Raw genomic sequence first — 22,161 nt, forward strand, 5'->3', positions numbered from 1 at the left:
TTTGTGTTTTGTTTTATTCCAAAAATGGACAGAACTTTCCAGTAGACCTAATATTTTGTTTAATATATAATATAATTAACATTTAATAAAATTAGAAAAATCTATTACTTAAAATGCCTTAACATTTAACATTACTTTGTTTGCAAAATTTCTGGTGTAAATTTGGCCTCCTTCAGGGGAATGTTTTGTTTTCTTTTAAGTCAAAAACTCTTGGTATTTTTATAATAGACAACACTACTGCTCATCATTTTCAATTTGACATGTCCCCTCAGGTTGGACTTATCAGTAAGCTAGAATGGGGGAGGGTGAATGAGTCATAGTCATTTAGTTCTGCTGTCAGTTTTCTAAGGTAATTAATGTGTTTAGTTTTACTTAAAAGATGCTATAGAAATGTGATTTCATGTTGAGTGCCCTTAGGGTTATAGTTTTTCTTTCTCACAGACAGGCACCGACTTTTATACAAACTCAAATAAAAAAAAAAGATAGTATGTCCCATATACTCCCTCTCACACACTATGACAAATAGACCTTTTAGACGTGAATTGCATAGTAGAGACACAGTAATTTGAAATGAAGAGTATAAGGTATTATGAAATAATTGAAAATATGGAGAATTTCAAGAGTATTTTAGAAGTCAGTCTTAGCATCTTTTTTTTCAGTATTATTTTGATTTTTTTCTACTCTATGGTGTTATTTTATTTTACTGAATAATATTTCATTTTATTTTTTTTCTTTTTCTGTATTTTTCTGAAGCCGGAAACGGGAAGAGACAGACAGACTCCCGCATGCGCCCCACCGGGATCCACCCGGCACGCCCACCAGGGGGCGACGCTCTGCCCACCAGGGGGCGATACCCTGCCCCTCCAGGGCGTCGCTCTGTTGCGACCAGAGCCACTCTAGTGCCTGGGGCAGAGGCCAAGGAGCCATCCCCAGCACCTGGGCCATCTTTGCTCCAGTGGAGCCTCGGCTGCGGGAGGGGAAGAGAGACACAGAGAGGAAGGAGAGGGGGAGGGGTGGAGAAGCAGATGGGCGCCTCTCCTGTGTGCCCTGGCCAGGAATCGAACCCGGGACTTCTGCACGCCAGGCCGACGCTCTACCACTGAGCCAACCGGCCAGGGCCATTATTTTATATTTTTTATTTGTATTTACTCTTCTCATTTGTAATTATGCTATCAGAAAAGAAAAAACCTATTTCTAAGTTTTTCTTCGATTTATTTTCTTTCCTTTGTTGGAGTTAACCAAACCTATCCAGCATTTAACAAATGCAAGGATAAATATATTTTGTAAATGTTTTTAAAAAGGAAGCCTGACCAGGCAGTGGTGCAGTGAATAGAGCATCAGCCTGGGATGTGTCGGACCCAGATTCAAAACCCCAGGGTTACCTGCTTGAGCGCAGGATAGCCAGCTTGAGTGTGGGATCATAGACATGACCCCATGGTCGCTAGCTTGAGCAAGGGATCACTGGCTTGGCTGGAGCCCCCTGGTCAAGACACATATAAGAAAGAAACCAGCCTTAACTGTGGTGGCGCAGTGGATAAAGCGTCGACCTGGAAATGCTGAGGTTGCCGGTTCGAAACCCTGGGCTTGCCTGGTCAAGGCACATATGGGAGTTGATGCTTCCAGCTCCTCCCCACCTTCTCTCTGTCTCTCTCTCCCTCTCTGTCTCTCTCTCTCCCTTTCTCTCTCCTCTCTAAAATGAATAAATTTAAAAAAAAGAAAGAAAGAAACCAATGAACAACTAAGGTACTGCAACGATGCTTCTCATCTCTCTCTCTTCCTGTCTATCTATCCCTGTCTGTCTCTATCTCTCTCTCTTGCTTAAAAGTCAAAAACAGGAAAAAAAAAAACTGTCTGAGGAATGTTCCATCTGATAACATTATCTTGTTTCTCATTTTCAATCCACAGGGTGTGCTCTGTGCAGCTCCCCTAATTTTTATCATTCCATCGGCATGTTATCTGAAACTTTCTGAAGAACCAAGGACACACTCTGATAAGATTATGTCTTGTGTCATGCTTCCCATTGGTGCTGTGGTGATGGTCGTTGGGTTCATCATGGCTGTGACAAATCCTCAGGACTGCACACACGGGCAGGAAATGTTCTACTGCTTTCCTGACAATTCCTCTTTCACAAACATCTCAGTTTCTCAGTTTCAACTGACAACTCAACTTTCCATTTTAAACATCAGTACCTTTCAATGAGTTGACTGCTTTTAAAAATTTATGCACATTTTTTTTATTGAATTTATTGTATGACACTGGCTAACAAAATCATACAGGTGTCAGGTGCACAATTCTACAGCACATCATCTATACACTGTTTGTGTATTCACAACCCCAAGTCAAGTCTCCATTCATCACCATATATCCTCCAAAATATAGACTTTTTCATGGACTGCTAAACCACATAATAGTACTCACACATGTTTTTTTAGTGTCTATATTATAAAATTATTACTTTGGCATTTATTAAGACTTGGCTTTCTTTATTATTTAGCTCAATATAAAAGATAAAAATTGAATATATTGTATTTTAAACTGGGATAAAATAAATGTTTTGTTTTACTGACTACAGCCTAATTTTAATTGCAGAAGGAAAGTAAAGCCTTTGCCATCATCTCAAAGCGTTATTCTTTTATTTGATGTGAGCCAGTATATCTTGCTTTCATGAAAGTGGATGATTGTGGATTAGAAGTTTGTATATGTGTCTTTTATGAGAAAAACAAAGCAAAACACTGTGTCTTTTAAAGTCTATGGAATCGAAAGGAAGGAAAGCTGTTTGAGAGAGTAAATATTGCAAAAACAAAGTGAAGCTCTCCATTATAATTTCAGCAGCCTCCCTTGTGTGGGGGGTAGTGAATCCCTGGAGAGATGATCCCTGGGCAGTGAATCCCTGAAAGTCCTTGCCAGGTTATTAAGAATAATAGATTGGATGTCCCGAGCACGGTGTGTGAGGAATCAAAATTACCTCTCAGCTTTTGATCTTGTGAGAATATGACAGTAGTGCCATTAAACAAATTATAAAGCAGGAGGGGAAAAAACCTACAAATTTTTCTGATGTATGAGCACAACACAACTTTTGCATCAGCTTTGAACTGTTGAATGCGAAGTGGTGGCTGGAATATAAAACTGGAAGCCAAACTTTCGGACAAGAAGCTTCCAAGAACAATCAGGGTTCCAGAAGAGGCATTCTCCCTCGTTTGGGGTCATGCTCAGAGAAACTCCTGGGTGCTTTTGTTGACTGGATTCTCCAGAAGCTGATACTAAGATGGGGTTTGGCATGCAGGCTCTTTCTTAGGGGTCATAGCCAGTGGGAGAGAGGAGGAAAGCAAGGTTGGGAGGACAAAGTGGCACTGCAGTGTAGGCCAATGAAGCCTCAGGCAAGTTTGCAGGGAGTCTGGAGCCCCCCGGCCATCAGAGTTGTCCCTGTGTGGGAGAACTAGCTGGGCTTTAGCATCACTGCCGCATCAGCCCCTGAAGGTGGGCTCCAGTGGAAGGACATACCCTTGGGCCAGGCAGCTCTCTGCAGGTGTGAGCAACCCAGAAGGAAGTGAGAGCTGGAGGCTGTCTGGTGGAAGCGGGGCGGGGGGGGGGGGGTGTGCAGGTTTCCCTGTACAGGACCTGGGAGGCACAGCTGGGTCCACCACAGCTGACCTCAGTTGTTGTTTTTTTAAGTATTGCCCAAGATTTTATTTCTCACCTTTTCATTTGTATTTCAACCCAGTTGACAATCCATAGTATTATATTAATTTTTGCCAAATACTGAGACACTATCACAAGCAGTTTGTATACACATAATGGGTTTGTACAAATCACAGGCAAGAAATAATAATAATAATCCCACAGAAAGTATATAAAGCATAGTTTCACAATAGACTGAATGAAGAAGTGGTGAGAGCGGAGTCACTGTGTGTCTCGCATAGTAAGAAAGGCCTGCTGAGAGCAAAGGGAGCTGCCCGTGGCAGGCAGAACCACGCTCAGGCTTCAAGCAGCGACTGTGTTTCAATAACACATCAGCCATGACACTAAATTAATTTAAATTATATCGGCTATGTAGATTTTCTGTATTTAATTTGCAGATTTGTTTTTATAGTTGTTCAAGAATCAGATGGTTAAGTGGTTTGGGCCTAGTTTTAGACTGATACATGTTTTGGTAATAATAAAAATTCTTTCACTTCATAGTGAGGGGAATGTAAGAAATTTTTTTTTCAGCAGCCTATCCCTACATTAGTCCAGACTGAGAAACACTGGCCTACATAGTAATTAGATAAAATCATGAGAGATGAGATTTCTAAGAATGTACAGAGAGAACACATCAAGGATAACATATGTAATTTAGCACTTGACCGCCTATTATCTGGTACTTACGGTATTGCTCCTGATGCATCAGCCTGGACTGGTTAAGGAAGCCAAAAGCTCCTGGTAGGAACTGAGTACTACATTGAGGCTTACTAAATATTTGTTCTGTTTTCTTGTTGTTTGGGTTTTTTTGTTTTAGGGATTTTACCCCCAAAATAACTAGAACAAGACTGCCTTGGACACAGTTATTAGCTGCATGGATGACCAACATCTTTTAAATTATGATAGAATAAATCTTAGAAACTCACATTGCTTTTGCAGGAATACTTGTCTGTTTCTTTAGTTTGCCACCATTCAGAACTTCAGGAACCTCCCCCAACCAATTTTCTGCCTCAATTAAATAAGATTTTCACTGAAACTCATTTCCTCCCTTCTAATTCTTGCCCTTAACAAAGCAACTTGCAATTTTGAAACCAATTTTTGAAGTTATCTCTACATTTGAACTTATAAAGTGCTTTTTAATTTTCAAAAAGGGGGAGGTAATATATCATTACAGACTAATGCAAACATTTAACAATACATTTTCATTAAGGGTATAGAGTGAATGAATGGCATCTGTATAACATAGATTAGATCCCTGTCCATGTCATTTAATAGGATCTGTAATCTCAACCCTAACTGCAACCATCTTCAAATATCAGAACAGGTTGATTGCTTTGCCTTCTGCCTGTTTCCAGTGGTGTCAAGCAATAACTGTTGCCTTTTGTCTTTCTTAAAAGGCTCTGAATTCCACATTATCCAACTAAGAATATCCTAATTACTTCTCTGCTGGAGTCATCGTGGCACACAGCTATTCAATTAAAGAGTAATTTTTTGGACAGGAGCAGGCCTTCTGGTTTGTCTGTTGCACTCTTCTCAGGAAAGTAATGCTAGTCAGTTTTTCAGTAGAGACAGTCCCTGTTAGGAGTAGGAGTTGTCTGATATGCCAAGAGTGGCTTGAGCATAGACCAGCCAGAGACCATGACGTAGGGTTCTCATAAATACTTTACCAGTTGTGGTAAGGTAATAATTAAACACGCCAATCAGGTAGTTTCTTTAAAAATTTATAATTGGCCATGACTGGTGGATCAGTGGATAGAGCACCCACCTGGTGTATGGATGTCCCAGGTTCAATTCCTGGTTAGGGCACACAGAAAAAGTGACCATGTTCTTCTCCCCTCCCTCCATTTCCTCCCACAGCCAGTGGCTTGACTGGTTCCAACATGGCCCCAGGCACTGAGGATAGCTCCATTGGGCCACATCAGCCTCAGGCACTAAAAATAGCTCAGTACTTGAGCATTGGTCCCAGATAGAGTTGCTGGGTGTATCCTGGTTGGGGCACATGTGGGAGTCTGCCTCACTATCTCCCTTCTCACCTAAAAAAAAAAAGAAATTCTAATTATTCTAAAAAGTATATAAAATATTTGTCCGGAAAACAAACAAACATCAGAGGGATGAGAGACACCATGAGCTAGAGCAGGGGTCCCCAAACTACGGCCCGCGGGCCACATGCGGCCCCCTGAGGCCATTTATCCAGCCCCCGCTGCACTTCCGGAAGGGGCACCTCTTTCATTGGTGGTCAGTGAGAGGAGCACATATCACTTGTTACGGCTAGCAGTGACAAATATGGAACCGGATATTGACCATCTCATTAGCCAAAAGCAGGCCCATAGTTCCCATTGAAATACTGGTCAGCTTGTTGATTTAAATTTACTTGTTCTTTATTTTAAATATTGTATTTGTTCCTGTTTTGTTTTTTAACTTTAAAATAAGATATGTGCAGTGTGCATAGGGATTTGTTCATAGTTCTTTTTATAGTCCGGCCCTCCAACGGTCTGAGGGACAGTGAACTGGCTCCCTGTGTAAAAAGTTTGGGGACCCCTGAGCTAGATAGACTAGAATAATTGACTAGAAGAGACAGAGAGTCCAGTCATTCTCTAAAGCAGTAGTTTTCAAATTTCCACGTGTCTAAATCACCTGGAGGGCTTGTTCAGGCACAAATTGCCAGGCCCCACCTCCAGAGCTTCTGGTGCAGTATGCTAGGGTGAGGCTCGAGAAATCTCATTTCTGAAAATTTCCCAGGTGATGGTGCTGCTGTTGGTTCAAAGATCACATTTGAAAAAGGTAGGAGGTTGGATACAAGAAAGATGTTGGCTGGGTCATTCGTTTAGCAGGGATAATCAACCTTTTTATACCTACCGCTCACTTTTGTATCTCTGTTAGTAAAATTTTCTAACCGCCCACCAGTTCCACAGTAATGATGATTTATAAAGTAGGGAAGTAACTTTACTTTATAAAATTTATAAAGCAAAGTTACAGCAAGTTAAAGCATATAATAATAATTACTTACCAAGTACTTTATGTCAGATTTTCGCTGTTTGGCAGAATAAATCTCTATAAAACAACTTATTATAGTTAAATCTATCTTTTTATTTATACTTTGGTTGCTCTGCTACCATCCACCATGAAAGCTGGAACACCCACTAGTGGGTGGTAGGGACCAGGTTGACTACCACTGGTTTAGAGGCTAGACAAAATACAAGCAAGATGTAGAAACACCATGCTGGATCTCAGGAGAGAAACAGGCAGGAGATAGGAGGGAGAGCTATTGGCACGTATTAATGTACTTACCCTTTGTCTTTTTGAAAAATCATTTGGTGCTGCTTACTAAAAGAAAAGGAGGAACCAAGACAGTAAGATCATTGAAAAGTAAGAGAGGAAGAGAGTTAGCCTGACCTGTGGTGGCACAGTGGATAAAGCGTCGACCTGGAATGATGAGGTTGCCGGTTCAAAACCCTGGTCCTGCCCGATCAAGGCACATATGGGAGTTGATGCTTCCTGCTTCTCCCCCCTTCTCTCTCTCTCTCTCCTCTCTAAAAATGAATAAATAAAAATTTAAAAAAAAAGAGGGAAAGAGAGTTAACAAAGGAGAAAACAGAGATTGTAGTCTAAAGTCAACACAGCTGCAGTGGTTAGACTGAAAGCCTGGTTCAGAACCTACATGCATTGAAGGAAGACTACCTGCACTTTTTAGCTCTTAGTTATGAGAAGAAAGAAAACACACTGGTGCCTCAAAAGTACACCAAGTTTTCCTAAAACTAAACTCAATAGAATGTCTTAATTGGAAAATTAGTCAAGGAACATAAGTAAAACTGGATTATACTTGTAATAACATCATGCCGATGAAGAATTCATGTAGCAGTCCTCACAGTACACTTTATTAGTCACTCCACAAACATTTGCTCATCAACAATGAAAATTATCAGTAAACCTAGCTTTGGAATTTTTATTACATTATTTATTTATAGCAATATGTTAATGCTCTATTTAAAAAAAAAAGCACATACGGATTTAGTCTGTCCTGCACTCCTAACACCCAGCTGATTCTTGCCTTTACCAACTCACACCTAGACTAACCCATGGTACCTTACCTGAGTATTCTGCTCTGAGGCTCTTCTTCCTCGAAGACGGTTGTGCATCACTCCAAAAATTATCTTATTAAACTGATGCCTTAATAATGCCACTTGCTTGCTCAAAAGATTTTCACGAAATTTTTGTGCTTACAGGATAAAGTACAAACTCCATAGTCTGTATGCAAAGCTTTCATAATATGACCTCAACATGTCATTCTGGCCTTATTTCCTACAACTGGAAGGAGCTCCTTATTCTAACATACCTAAAGCATTACTTTATCCTAAAATTGCTCTGTGCCCCTTTGGCCTTTGCCCCTGAATTCTTGCCATTCTTTCATCTGAAATGTCTAACCCCTTAGCCCAAACAAAATTCCATTACCCTTTAATCTTCTCCCTGGGCCATTCCTGACAACTTTAGTTGCAAGCTAGTTCTTTTTCCTTTGGAATTCTGTAATTCTCATATTATGCTATATGAAGTAACCTCTCCAATCAGATTAAATGTCCCTTGAGGACAATGTGTTTTAAAGCCTCTTTTTATTCTTTATGGTCCATGGCATGATGCCTTGAATGTAGTAAACACTTAAGTATTTGAAATGAGATTGATGGTTTAAAAGGGTAAAACGGTTAATTGTATCAGTAGCCGTACATATTATTTTATCAGATTTTTCCAGCTATAATGATTGTCATTCAGTAAAGTAGCATATTAATGTGCTGCATTCATCTAACAAGCTGATTTAGATAATTAGTAGAGTTTCTTTTTTTGTTTTTTTTTTAGATTTTATTTATTCATTATAGAGAGGGGAGGGGGAGAGAGAGAGAGAAAGAAAGAAAGAGAGAGAGAAGGGGGGGAGGAGCAGAAAGCATCAACTCCCATACATGCCTTGACCAGGCAAGCCCAGGGTTTTTTGAACCGGCAACCTCAGCGTTTTCAGGTTGACGTTTTATCCACTGCGCCACCACAGGTCTTTTTTTGTTTTATTATGCATAGAACCTTCAGAGAAATATTTCAAATATTCTTAAAAAGATGCGTCAAGTACATACCAATCAGGACACAGCTTTTCACTTGTTTTGACTGCTAAACAAACATTTACTTTACCTTTCTTAATTATAAGCTCCTAAAATCTGATACTATTTCATATTTAGTTTTTCTTTTTGCCCGTGTATGCTCATCTTACTCATTCAAGATGATTGATAAACATTAAATGACTTGAATTTCTAATTTAGGTGTGTTGGACTTAAATTGATAACTCAGTAAGAAAACTTACATTAGACCCTTCATTGAACATTATTTGTAAAGAAAAAAAGAGGCAATACTTGAACTGAAAAGTGTTTATGGGTTGGGTGTAATTATCACTTTGCTTAATCTCAGCAGACAGTGCAGTAATTTGACAGAGCACTGGAAACAGGAGGGGGAAATCGTGAGAACACACCTCAGGCAACACAGCAGTTTGCAGTTTAAAATTTGAAATACTTTGGAAATGTTTATGTCCAAGGCACAATGGCAGCCTTGTAGTCATCATTTTTAAATTTTGTCTTGCTGGTGGACAACAGGCCAGTCCTAGAAAAGTGAATACAGTCTAGGCTTTTTATAGTCATATCCCATTACATAACAACACTGTTCTTTAATTCTCTAGGTTCTGAGAGAACCTAATAGAAAAGCATCTCTCAAGAAAAAAAATGACAAATTATTTTATCCTGAAACAGCAGCCTTTGGCTGACTTTTAACTTTTCTTAAACAATATTGCATTCTGGTGAAGTCCTAATTTTTTTTCCTTGAATTATACCTTTTGATTATTGTTCTTCCATCGCAAGATGTAAACAAACTAGAAGTTGAGTAATATAACTGGGTTTTATGTGTTCTATGTCACGAAACATTTAAAAATGAATTTCATTTTGTTTAAAAAGCTGTTAAGAATAGACAAGGGGAGTGACTCGGCAAGAGAAGATGGCGACCGTGTGGGATGAGGCTGAGCAAGATGGAATCGGGGAGGAGGTGCTCAAGATGTCCACAGAAGAGATTATCCAGCACACGCGGCTGCTGGACAGTGGAATCAAGATTATGAAGAGCAAAGTGTTACGAGTTACCCACGAACCTCAAGCCATGAAGGACAAGATCAAAGAGAACAGTGAGAAAATCAAAGTGAACAAGACGCTGCCGTACCTTGTGTCTCCAACGTCATCGAGCTTCTGGATGTTGATCCCAATGACCAAGAGGAGGATGGTGCCAATATTGACCTGGACTCCCAGAGGAAGGGCAAGTGTGCAGTGATCAAAACTTCTACACAACAGACATACTTCCTTCCTGGGATTGTGTTGGTAGATGCTGAAAAACTGAAGCCCGGAGACTTGGTGGGTGTGAACAAAAACTCCTACCTGATCCTGGAGACTCTACCCTCAGAGTACGACTCACGGGTGAAGGCCATGGAGGTGGATGAAAGGCCCACAGAGCAATAGAGTGACATCGGGGGCTTGGACAAGCAGATTCAGGAGCTGGTGGAAGCCATTGTCCTGCCAATGAACCACAAGGAGAAGTTTGAGAACTTGGGGATCCAGCCTCCAAAGGGAGTGCTGATGTACGCCCCCAAGTACGGGGAAGACCCTGCTGGCCCGGGCTTGTGCTGCACAGACCAAGTCCACCTTCCTGAAGCTGGCTGGCCCCCAGCTGGTGCAGATGTTCATCGGGGATGGCACCAAGTTGGTCCGGGACGCCTTTGCCCTGGCCAAGGAGAAAGCTCCATCCATCAACTTCATTGATGAGCTGGATGCCGTCGGCTCCAAGCACTTTGACAGTGAGAAGGCCGGGGACCGGGAGGTGCAGAGGACAATGCTGGAGCTTCTGAACCAGCTGGATGGGTTCCAGACCAACACCCAGGTCAAGGTAATCGCAGCCACCAACAGGGTGGACATCCTGGACCCTGCCCTGCTCCGCTCAGGCCGCCTGGACTGAAAGATTGAGTTCCTGATGCCCAACGAGGAGGCCCAGGCCAGTATCATGCAGATACACTCCCGAAAGATGAACGTTAGCCCTGATGTGAACTACGAGGAGCTGGCCCGCTGTACGGATGACTTCAATGGGGCCCAGTGCAAGGCCGTGTGTGTGGAGGCGGGCATGATCGCACTACGCAGGGGTGCCACGGAGCTCACCCACGAGGACTACATGGAGGGCATCCTGGAGGTGCAAGCCAAGAAGAAAGCCAACTTGCAGTACTATGCCTAGGGGTCGCCGCCCCACCACTCTGGTCTCTTGTAGTTAAAATTCGTAATAAAAGATGGTTTCAGCTCCCTGTAAAAAAAAAAAAAATAGACAACATTTTAACCTCAAACATTTAGAAAAATAGGACTTAGGAAACAGATTTTGTAAAGAGGCAACTCTATTGTACAAGCATTTAAGAGGTACTCCCTATTCTCGAAGACAATCTGACCTTTCAAAGTAGAGATTTTAAACAAGAAAAGTAGAAATTAAAAATAAGAGCTTCATATCTTTGTGCATCCTGGTGTTCGTTGTGGCACTGCTCATGATGGCCAAGACATGGAAACAACCAAAGTGTCTTCGAGAGGATTGGATAAAGAGGATAGCCATTGGAATGCCACTCAGCCATATATATAGAACGGAATACTACTCAGCCATAAGAAAAGATGAAATAGTGCCATTTGTGACAACATGGATGGACTTTGAGAATATTATACTAAGCATAATAAGCCAATCAGAAAAAGCCAAAAACCATACAATTTCACTCATAACTGAAACTGATAGATGCAGATTACAGTGTGGTGGTTTCCAGAAGGAAAAGGGTGGAGGTTGTAAAGGGGGCCAAACATATAGCGATGAAAGATAATTTGACTTTGGGTGGTGGGCACACAATGCAATGTACAGAACACATATCATAAAAATGTACTCTTAAACCTATATGATCCTATTAAACAATATCACCCCAATAAATTTAATTTAAAAATATATGAGCTTCAGGTGGAAAATTTCCTTGGAACAAGTGATTCTATAGGTGTAGCCTAAATGCCAACTGAGATTCCTTGCCCCCACATGATCCAATTAAACTTGATCATAAACCCCATTCCAGTCAGGAGCCTACTCATCATTTCAGAAAATTCTTCTGGCTTACTTTCTCATACTTCTCAGGCCACCATAAACTCGTGTTTTATTGCTCTGTATATTAAAACTTCATTATACTCCTGATGCAAAACACAATCTCTTCATCAGTTTCCATAAAAGTCCACTCACATCATGCATTTTGTAAGTTTTTTGTTGTGTCTTTTGAAAATTTAGAGTAGTTACAAAGAAGAGTCACATCCTAGAACACAACTTTCAACAAATCTTCAGGATTCACCATCTAAGCTTCTCTTTTATTTCTCTCATTCTCCATCTCCTCCAGCTTATCAAGCACAAATTTCCCTCTGACGTCCTCCTGACATCCTAGCACCTCCAGGTTTTAGAAGATCCCACTCCCACTTTACTCCACACCTTGTTATTATATTTTTCCAACACAGATACCATTTTTTTCCTAAGAAGAATTCAGTTGGAAGCTGTCAACACATTCACATTTAGTTTCATTTCCTGACACATATGTATCCTTTTATGTATATTCTTAGTTTAATCTCTGGTGACTTTGCTTTCCAAAAAAGGAGAAACTCAGAAGACTTCTGCCATGTGTAAAATTAAAACTTGGGTTCATGGTTCTAAATAGGAGCTGTTCTACCCAAATGGGTAACAGAAGGTTGACCAGCTTCTACTGTGGTTTCTCAACACAGTGAACCCACATGGCTTACTGAGATCTGTGCTCCCATGGGTCCCTATTGCATATCGTCAGCCATTGTAATTTTCACTTCAACACCTGTCCTAATCTCCAAACAACAGCAGTGTAACTGCCTACTTCCTTTGCACTCTGGATAAATCTAGCCTTTCAGATTTAGATTATATCAGGCTCAGCTGTAGTGAGTGAATAATCATCTGCCTTGTAAGTGAAGGAAATCTGAAAAGTCTCTACTCATTTTTTCAGATGTCCTCCATGGCAGTGTTTTTCAACCAGTGTGCCATGAGACATGGTCAGGTGTGAGTATAAATACATTTAGAAACTAAATTATTAACTACATGTATAATATGTACTGTGTTAAAGTGTCATTTTGGTACATGGTGTGTCCCAGGATTTTGTACATGTAAAAAATGTGCCGCGGCTCAAAAAAGGTTAAAAATCACTGCTCCATGGAATGATATCATGGCATCTGACATTGCTGATAGCTCTTCAGTATTTAAAATAGAGGCACCTTAACACTGGAGCATGAACTAGAGGATCCAGAAGAACAATTAGTAAGTGTAAATCAAAGAGTATGAGAATGCTAACTCCCCCCACTTCTCTACTTGCCTAAATCCCAGTAGCACTTAAGATTTTGCTCAAATGCCTCCTCCTCTGAAAAGTTTCTCCATTCGTCTCCAGTAGACCATAACTTTTCTTCTTCTGCAAGACTGTGGTTCTGAAAATCAATAGAAGGAACAAGCTAAGAGTAAATAAGAGCTTTCTAACAATTAGAGCTGAACAATGTTGGCATAGACTAACTACTCTGGGACTCAGTGAGCTCTTGTGCCTGGAACAACTTAGAGATTGGGCAAACGGATACCCACAATGTGGAAGCAGTTCTTATGCTGCATAAAAATTTCACTTGGCAGTCTCTAAGGTCTCCCTTAGTGCTGAGCTTCAAGGTACTGCCTCGGTGCTTTGAGGAAATGAAATACAGAGCTGTTATGGAATACCTTCAGTATTTATTTTTGCATGTCTTTTAATTTTTTTTTTAAATAAATGAACAGGAAAAGAGCAATGATCGCTCATTTCTTTTCACTAGTTAGACCACCTTGCACAAAATAAGTGTTCAAAAATTTGTGAATTGACCCATGACAGCATGTTTTGAAGGGACGTTAAGAAAGAGGACGAAGTACAAACTGAAGACAATAGAGCAGATATGCAGTAGCACCACAAAGCATCAGATTTTTTAGAAATTAGGCCACACAAAAGGATGGGATCTCACGGGGAGTTAGAGGGATCCTTTAAGGACCGCTCCTATTTTATTGTGAAAAATAATATAAACAGGGCCACTTCAAAACTGAGTCATCCCAGAGGAACTGCCTGACACATCTTACTCTTCAAACCTTTGGAATGTTTAAACTGGGCAAAATAACCTTTGGACTGAGTCAACATTTTATTCCAAACAACTATTTGCAAAGCTAACAGGAAAGCAGACATCCTAATTACCAGGCTGAAAATAAAAGACATTCTTCAGAAAAAAGAAAAAAAGACATTCTTTAGCAAATTAGCTTATCTGCACCTATAGAAAGTCCTTCCTTGACTTAACACCAACAGAAATTCCTTCCTTCTATTCATGTACTTTCCCCGCTTCCCTTCCTCATAAAAACCTCTTGCCTTCATATTCCTAATCATAACACTACTTGCGTTTCTGCCTGAATCAATGCTTCCCAAATAACTTTTCTTTTGTTATCTCAAATAAGTGCTTCTCTCCTCTCACTTTGGTCTTCTAGTTTTAGGTTAGCATTACCACTGGGTGTGCACAGGAATATTGCTTCCACTGCTGACCAGCATGCAAGACTAGTTCTCATTCTCTTCCTTCTCATCAGTCCTGATTTTTTACTTAAGGGAAATAGATTTGCAGGAAACACAGGCAAACTGTTTAATAATTGTGGTTAATAGACACATAATTCTTTGTCCCATTTGATTAAAGAAAATTTCCTAAACCCAGAACAGAATCATAGACAATATGAAGACAAATGTATCAAACTTGTATTTGGGTCCACATATGTGCAGCATCTATTGGTGATTAGGAGCTTGGAGATCTTTATATTGCCTTGACCCAAAAACAATGCTTTGTGGGTCATCAGCACTGGCATCCATTGACAGCTCTTTAGAAATGCAGAATCTCAGGCCCCACCACAAACCTACTGAATCAGAATCTGCATTATAACAAAAGCTCCAGGTTGTTCCTGTTCAAGTTTGAGAATCACTAATGTCTCTCACACCTGCCAAAACAGTTATCACCACCAAATCAACAAGCAAGTGCTGGCGAGGATATGGAGAAAAGGGAACCCTCATGCACTGTTAGTGGGAATGCAGCCATTGTAAAAAACAGTATGGAGTTTTCTTAAAAAATTAAGAATGGAAGTACCTTTTGATCCAGATATCTCATTTCTGGGAATATATCCTAAGAATACTGAAACACTAATTTGAAAGTATATCTGCACCCCTATGTTTATTGCAGCATTACTTATAATAGCCAAGATCTGGAAACAGCCCAAGTGCCCATCAGTAGATGAGTGGATAAAAAAGCTGTGATAGAGCCTTGGCCGGTTGCCTCAGTAGTAGAGCATTGGACCGGTATGTGGAAGTCCTGGGTTCAATTCCTAGTCAGGGCACACAAGGGAAATGACCATCTGCTTCTAGACCCCTCCTCCTTCTCTTTCTATATCTCTCTCTTCCTCTCCTGCAGCCATGGCTCAAATGGTTCAAGCAAGATGGCTCCATGGCCTCCACCTCAGGTGCTCAAATAGCTCAGCTGCTGAGAAACGGAGCAGTGGCCCCAGATAGGCAGAGCATCACTCAGTAGGGGGCTTGCCAGGTGGATCCCAGTCGGGGCACATGCAGGAGTCTGTCTGTCTGCCTCCCTGCCTCTCACTTAATAATAATAATAATAATAATAATAATAATAAATAAATAAATAAAGCTGTAGTACATTTACACAATGGAATACTACATGGCCATAAAAAAAGGAAAACCTTGCCCTTTGTGACAGCATGGGTGCATTTGGAGATTTTTATGCTAAGTGAAATAAGCCTATCAGAGAAAAACAAATACCATTAGTAACGCCGGTGGCCAAGGTCAGGCAGGTTCACACTGGATTCGGGAAGATGATAGAGAAACAGCAGAGCTGGAAAGTATTAGGTCATTCCCATTTAGTAGATTTTTGCAATGACGGACAAGCAAACAGGCAGGGGAAAACCGCTTCTCATGGCAGCAGGCAAAGAAAATAGCAAAAACACTACCCTTCACAGTGTGGTGGGCAGGCAATCTGCAATCCTCCATTTGCACTGAGGACAAGCCTTACATAGACTATACACATGTGCACTGCCATGTGCTCACACACTATTCAGGCAAAGCACAACTGAGTAAGCCTAACACAGCTGATTTCCCAACTCCACGTCACATCACTTATATGGGAAATCTAATGAACAAAATAAACTGACAAACAAAATAGAAACAGAGACATGAACAGACAGACTGACAGCTGTCAGAACAGTGTGGGGTGGAGGGTGACTGGATTAAAGAAGGTGGAAGGGCTAGTCAAAAGATATATATGCATAACACATAGACACAGAAAATATGTGGCAACAGCCAGAAGGAGGGGGAGAGAGGGGAGTGAGTAGGTGGAGGTGGGCAAACGGGGGCGATGGGGAAGGAAAGAGACTTTGGGGCGATAGGTGTCCGATGCTTTCTCATATGTGCCCTGGCCAGGAGTTAAGGCCAGAAACCGTGGGCTTCAAGCCAGCAACCTTTGGGCTCAAGCCAGTGACATGGGGTCATGTCTGAGACTGTGCTCAAGCCAGCAACCTCGAGGCTTCAAACCTAGGTCCTCAGAGTCTCATGCTGACTATCCACTGTGTCACACTCTATCCACTGTGTTACCTCCTGGTTAGGCTAGCCAAGTATGTTTTTAAGATTTTTTAATAGGTTTAATAAAAATTGTCAACTCAATGGTAGGTAATACTTTACCCAAATTATCTTCTTGTTTTGAATGAACTATAATTCACTAATGTCATTAAAATATTTTTACTATAAAATTATAAAGGGCATATTATCATATAACTAAAAATTAAATGACAGCATAAAGAGAAAAATAAAATCACCAGAGTAATAATATTTTGCTTTATTACATTTTAGTCATTTTTCTTCTGGGATAATGCAATTGTATGTCATAAAAAAAAAATGTATATTTGATTTCTGCCTGTAGTTTCTGACACAGAGCTCCTAAAACCCTTGGAATTTTCTATGTGATAGGGATGCCAGGAGCATTGCTTATTCTAGTATTCAGTCTGTGACTAAAATTTTTGACAGAAGAGCTTCTAAGACCTTTGGATTCTCTAGAATGATTAAGAGTGCCTTTTTTTTTGGCCTGACCTGTGGTGGTGCAGTGGATAAAGCGTCGACCTGGAAATGCTGAGGTCGCCGGTTCAAAACCCTGGGCTTGCCTGGTCAAGGCACATATGGGAGTTGATGCTTCCAGCTCCTCCTCCCTGTCTCTCTCTCTCTTCTCTCTCTCCTCTCTAAAATAAATAAAAAAAAAAAGAGTGCTTTTTTTTGCCTAATCAGGCAGTGGTGCCATGGATAGAGCATCAGTCTGGGATGCTGAGGACTTAAGTTCAAAACTCCAAGGTCTCTGGCTTGAGCGCAGGCTCACCAGCTTGAGAGCGGCATCGCTGGCTTGAGCATAGGATCACAGACATGACACTATGGTTGCTGGCTTGAGCCCAAAGTTGCTGGCTTGAGCAAAGGGTCACTTGCTGTGCTGGAGACCCATGGTCAAGGCACATATGAGAAAGCAATCAATGAGCAACTAAGGTACTACAACAAAGAATTGATGCTTCTCATTTCTCTCCCTTCTGTTTGTCCCTCCCTGTTCCTCTTTCTCATTCTTGCTCGTTTAAAAACAAACAAACAAACAAACAAAAAAACGAATGCCTTTTTGTGTGCTAATCAGATGACTGGGAGTTAGTCACTAGAAAGACCAAGACATAAAATTAGAAGGCTAAACTTTTTTTTATGTATTTTTTAATGTTTATTTTATTGATTTTAGAATGAAGAAGAGGAAGAAAGAGACAGGAATATTGGTCTCTTCCTGTATGTGCCCTGACCAGGAATCACATCAGAAACCTCTGTGCTTCAGGATGATGCTCTATCCAACCAAGTTATCAGGCCAGGGCTGGAAGGTTGAACTTTTATCTTCACCTTCAACCTCTGGGGAAGGGGAGAGAACTAGAAATTGAGTTACTCACAACAGCTGGTGATTTAATCAATTATTCCTAAGTGAAGGAACCTCCATAAAAACTTGAAACACAGCATTTAGAAAGCTTCCTGTTGGTGAACGCATTAGGTGTTGGGAGGGTAGCATGCACAGAGAAGGCATTGAAGTACTGTACCACCCACCATGCCCAATACCTTGCTCCATGCATCTCTTCAATTTCACTCTGAGTGGTAGCCTTCATAAGAAATCAGCAGTAGTGAGTAAACTCCTTTTCTGAGTTCTGTGAGCTGTTCTAGCATATTATCTGAGGAGGAATTGTGAGAACCGCTGATCAGAAACCCCTGGTCAGAAATTCGGTAGGCTTGGATTTGCAACTGGCATCAAAAGAAGAGACAGTCTTGTAGGTCTGAGCTCTTAATTTGTGGGATCTGATGTTAACTCCAGATATACAGTATCAGAATTGAATTTTAGGACACTAGAAATTGATCATTATGGGAAGAATCCAACACATTTGGAGATTAAGAAGTGTTGTGATGTTAGAGAATTACGGTTTTTTTAGCTATGTATAAAGTTTGGGGACCAGTTTTTTTAATATACAATATTATAAGCATTTCCTCTTGTTATTAAAAGTCTTCACGGTAAAGCTTTCGCTGGTTAATTCAATTGGTTAAAGTGTTTTCCTGATACACCAATGTTGCCAGTTCGATCTCCAGTCAAGTCACTTAAAATAAATGCATAAATAAATGGAATAATAAGTCAATGTTTCTCTCTCTCTTTCTCCCTCTTCCTATCTCTCTAAAATCAATAAAAAAACTGTTCATGGTAATATAATTTTTTATAGCTGCATAATACTATACTTTTCATATGTTCTGTAATTATTCTATTGCTCAAAATTTTTAGAATATATCTCATTCTTGTTATAAATAACATTAATGAACATTCTGGGTTTTTTTATTTTTCCTTTTGTAACAGAGACAGAGAGAGACAGAGCGAGGGACAGATAAGGACAGACAGACAAAAAGGGAGAGAGATGAGAAGCATTAATTCTTCGCTGCAGCACCTTAGTTATTCATTGACTGCTTTCTCACATGTGCCCTGACTGGGAGACTACAGCAGACCAAGTGACCCCTTGCTTAAGCCAGTGACCTTGGGCTCAAGCTGGTAAGCATTGCTCATACCAGATGAGCCCGCACTCAAGCTGGTGACCCTGGGGTTTTAAACCTGAGTCCTCCATGTCCTGGTCCAACACTCTATCCACTGCGCCACTGTCTGGTCAAGCAATTAATGAACATTCTTTAATGTGAAAATTTGTACCAATCTTCATTATATCTTTAAAATAAATTCCTAGGAATAGAATTATTGAATAAAAAATATATTTTTAAAAAATTTTAAGTGAGAGGAGGGGAGATAGTGAGACAGACTCCTGCGTGTGCTCCAGCTGCGAACCACCCAGCAACCCCTATGTAGGGCCAATACTCCAGTACTGAGCTATTTTTAGCTCCTAAGGCTGACACACTGGGACCAACTGAGCTATCCTCAACACCCTGGGCTAGGCTTGAACCAATCGAGCCACTGGCTACGGGAGGTAAAGAAGAAGAGAAGGGGAAGAGGGAGGGAGAGATAAGCAGATGGTTGCTTCTCCTGTGTGCCCTGACCAGGAATCGAACCCAGAATGTCCATATACCAGGCTAACACTCTATCCTCTGAGCCACAGGCCAAGACCAAAGAAAAATTTGAGGTGCCTGTTTTTTGTTGTTGTTGTTACTACAAAATTAAAATGTAGGTAAACTATACTAATTTAAAATTACACAAGTATACACATGTGAAAGTCCACGTTTTTTACACATTAGAAAGGGACTGTTCTAAATGACTTTATAACACTGTTTTGACTGTATCAAAGAAATCAATGCATTATTTGAAAACAAATAAGGAAAGAATCAAGCATTTTTGTAGACTTTCCATTACAAGCAGTACTACTAGGTTACCAAAGATAGAAGAACGTTTCTCTTTATTAAATATTCCAAATAATAAATGATGGAATTCAAATATCACCATTTTGCGACCCCTAATAAATGAATGAATGTAAGCATTGATATGAATAGCTGTTAACACCACAAAAAGAGATAACCTGATATTGTTTGTCATCGAAGGAAAACTGCAACTCTACCTATCAAGTAGTCTAGGTGGGGATGGGGGAGGACCAAAATCAAACCTGAATTATTAAGATTCTAAATCTAACTTATAATTTTTGGAAAAACAAACAAAGAAGACAGAGGAACCTATTAAATGACACAGCTGGAATGCAATTGGCAAAATTCAGGCTATGGAAAATTCTGCAGAGCAAATGACTCAATTGCTTCAACAAATACATTTAAAAAAAGAAGAGGGAAGAAGAAGGGAGAGGAAGGGAGGAAAGGAGAAGCAGGTTGGGAGGGAAAGATGGAGGGCAAGGAAGAAAGAAGAGAGACGAAAGGAACCTATTGATTAGAAAAAAATTTAAAAACACAATGTACCTCACCTTTTATAGATACACACTGAACAATTTATAGGTAAAATAATATCTAAGATTTCATTCAAAATGACTCATCAGGTAAAAATGGAAGTGAATGAAATTAAAACTGAGACAAGATTATCCATATGGTGATAATTTTTATATTTGTGACTGACAAAGTTATGAACCCTTATTATACTATTCTTTCCCTTTATTTATTTTTATTTTTTTAAATTCGAAACAGGTGATTTTTTTTAAGTTTTATTTATTTATTCATTTTTTTAGAGAGGAGAGGGAGAGAGAGAGAGAGAGGAGAGACAGAGAGAGAGAAGGGCAGGAGGAGCTGGAAGCATCAACTATCATATGTGCCTTGACCAGGCAAGCCCAGGGTTTCGAACTGGCAACCTCAGCATTTCCAGGTCAACACTTTATCCACTGCGCCACCACAGGTCAGGCTATTCTTTCCCTTTATATGTGTTTAAAGTTTTCTACAATAAAAGTATTTTTAAAAGAACAGCAGCACTTTTGGAGTATCTTCCGTAAAGGAAGAAGAGAAAATGAATCTAATCACCCCCTTCCAGACCTATGGGGAAGAAACTGAATAGTCTGAACTGTTTGGAACTTTTTTTAAAGCATTAAAAAGGTGTGTGAGCTTAGGCCCTAGCCGGTTGGCTCAATGGTAGAGCATCGGCCTGGCGTGTGGAAGCCCAAGTTCAATTCCCAGTCAGGGTGAACAGAAGAAGAGCCCATCTGCTTCTGCAACCTCCCCTTCTCCTTCCTCTCTATCTCTCTCTTTCCTTCCCGCAGCCAAGGCTCCATTGGAGCAAAGTTGGCCCAGGTGCTGAGGACGGCTCCCTGGCCTTCATCTCAGGCACTAAAATGGCTCTAGTTACAATAGAGCAATACCCCAGATGGGCAGAGCATCGCCCCCTTGTGGGCATGCTGAGTGGATCCTGATCAGGCACATGCGGGAGTCTGACTGCCTCCTCGCTTCTAACTTTGGAAAAAAATACAAAAAAAAAAATGTATGAGTTTATAATCTTATGGTTATTGTGAAGGAAATGTTATCTTGAACAAACATCTCTAACTTAAAGAATAGTATAAGTTGATAGAGATAGCTCTTGGAACTAAATAATATTAATGATATTTATTTCCTTGAGTGCAAAATAAAATGGAAGTGAAAATATTATCATCAAGTATCCTCTTTTCTTACCTTTCTATTATTTCCTTTTTAGTATTAAAATGTAGTTTGCTAGAATATAGACAAAGCAAGTTTATTCTCTAATCACGTTGAAGACTTATCATTATATGCTGTGATTTTTAAAAATAGTTTGCTGTAAAGCCAGTAGCTGCAGCCACCATCACAGCTGCTTGGCCCATGTAGGTTCGAATTAGATTTGGACAGACAGTAATGAAACTATGGAGCCAGGAACTGGTGGGCCATTACCTTTAATCTTAGCTTGCACCCAGCAGGCAAGTAAAAACACATACTGGGCTCCAAAACCCACTCATTCAGTGCTCACAAAGCTACTGACTTACCTGTTTCCTAGAATCAAAGGTTTCTAGCTCACTAGCCTTATTTACCTCTGTTCCCCATAACCTTCTCTCTATACAAACTCTGCACAAACTGGCTTCTCCTTCAGCACTCCTCCATCTTGGCTGCTTCTCCTGGCCTCCTCCACATGGCCTTTCTCTGCTCTTCTATAGCATGGGTTCCTCCAAGAACGTAATCACTCTTCTCCTGGAACAACGTGATCTCTCTTCCTTTTAAAATCTTTTGGGATGAAAGCCCTCCCCCAACACATATTAACATAATCACGCCCATCTCAAGCAGAAAGGGCAACTAATATCATTACCTGGGAGACAGGCTTCCATGTGGGCAGAGCCATC

At 40.4% G+C, this 22,161-nt stretch overlaps 1 protein-coding gene and 1 pseudogene across 2 annotated transcripts in view; both read left to right on the forward strand.

Annotated features, from left to right (window-relative positions):
- Window positions 1-2,557, forward strand: part of SLC38A11 (solute carrier family 38 member 11) — a 70,768-nt gene extending 68,211 nt beyond the window's left edge. For both annotated transcript variants that reach the window (XM_066280301.1, XM_066280302.1), the window contains one exon: window positions 1,906-2,557. In XM_066280301.1, coding sequence (XP_066136398.1) covers window positions 1,906-2,199 — 294 coding nt within the window. In that variant the 3' untranslated portion in view covers window positions 2,200-2,557. The remainder of the gene's footprint in view (window positions 1-1,905) is intronic.
- A 7,128-nt stretch (window positions 2,558-9,685) lies between these two features.
- LOC136337803 (26S proteasome regulatory subunit 6A pseudogene) lies at window positions 9,686-11,026 on the forward strand (annotated as a pseudogene).
- The last annotated feature ends 11,135 nt before the right edge of the window (window positions 11,027-22,161 follow it).

Source organism: Saccopteryx bilineata, chromosome 5, assembly GCF_036850765.1.
Source record: "Saccopteryx bilineata isolate mSacBil1 chromosome 5, mSacBil1_pri_phased_curated, whole genome shotgun sequence".
In the NCBI taxonomy this organism is placed as follows: domain Eukaryota; kingdom Metazoa; phylum Chordata; class Mammalia; order Chiroptera; family Emballonuridae; genus Saccopteryx; species Saccopteryx bilineata.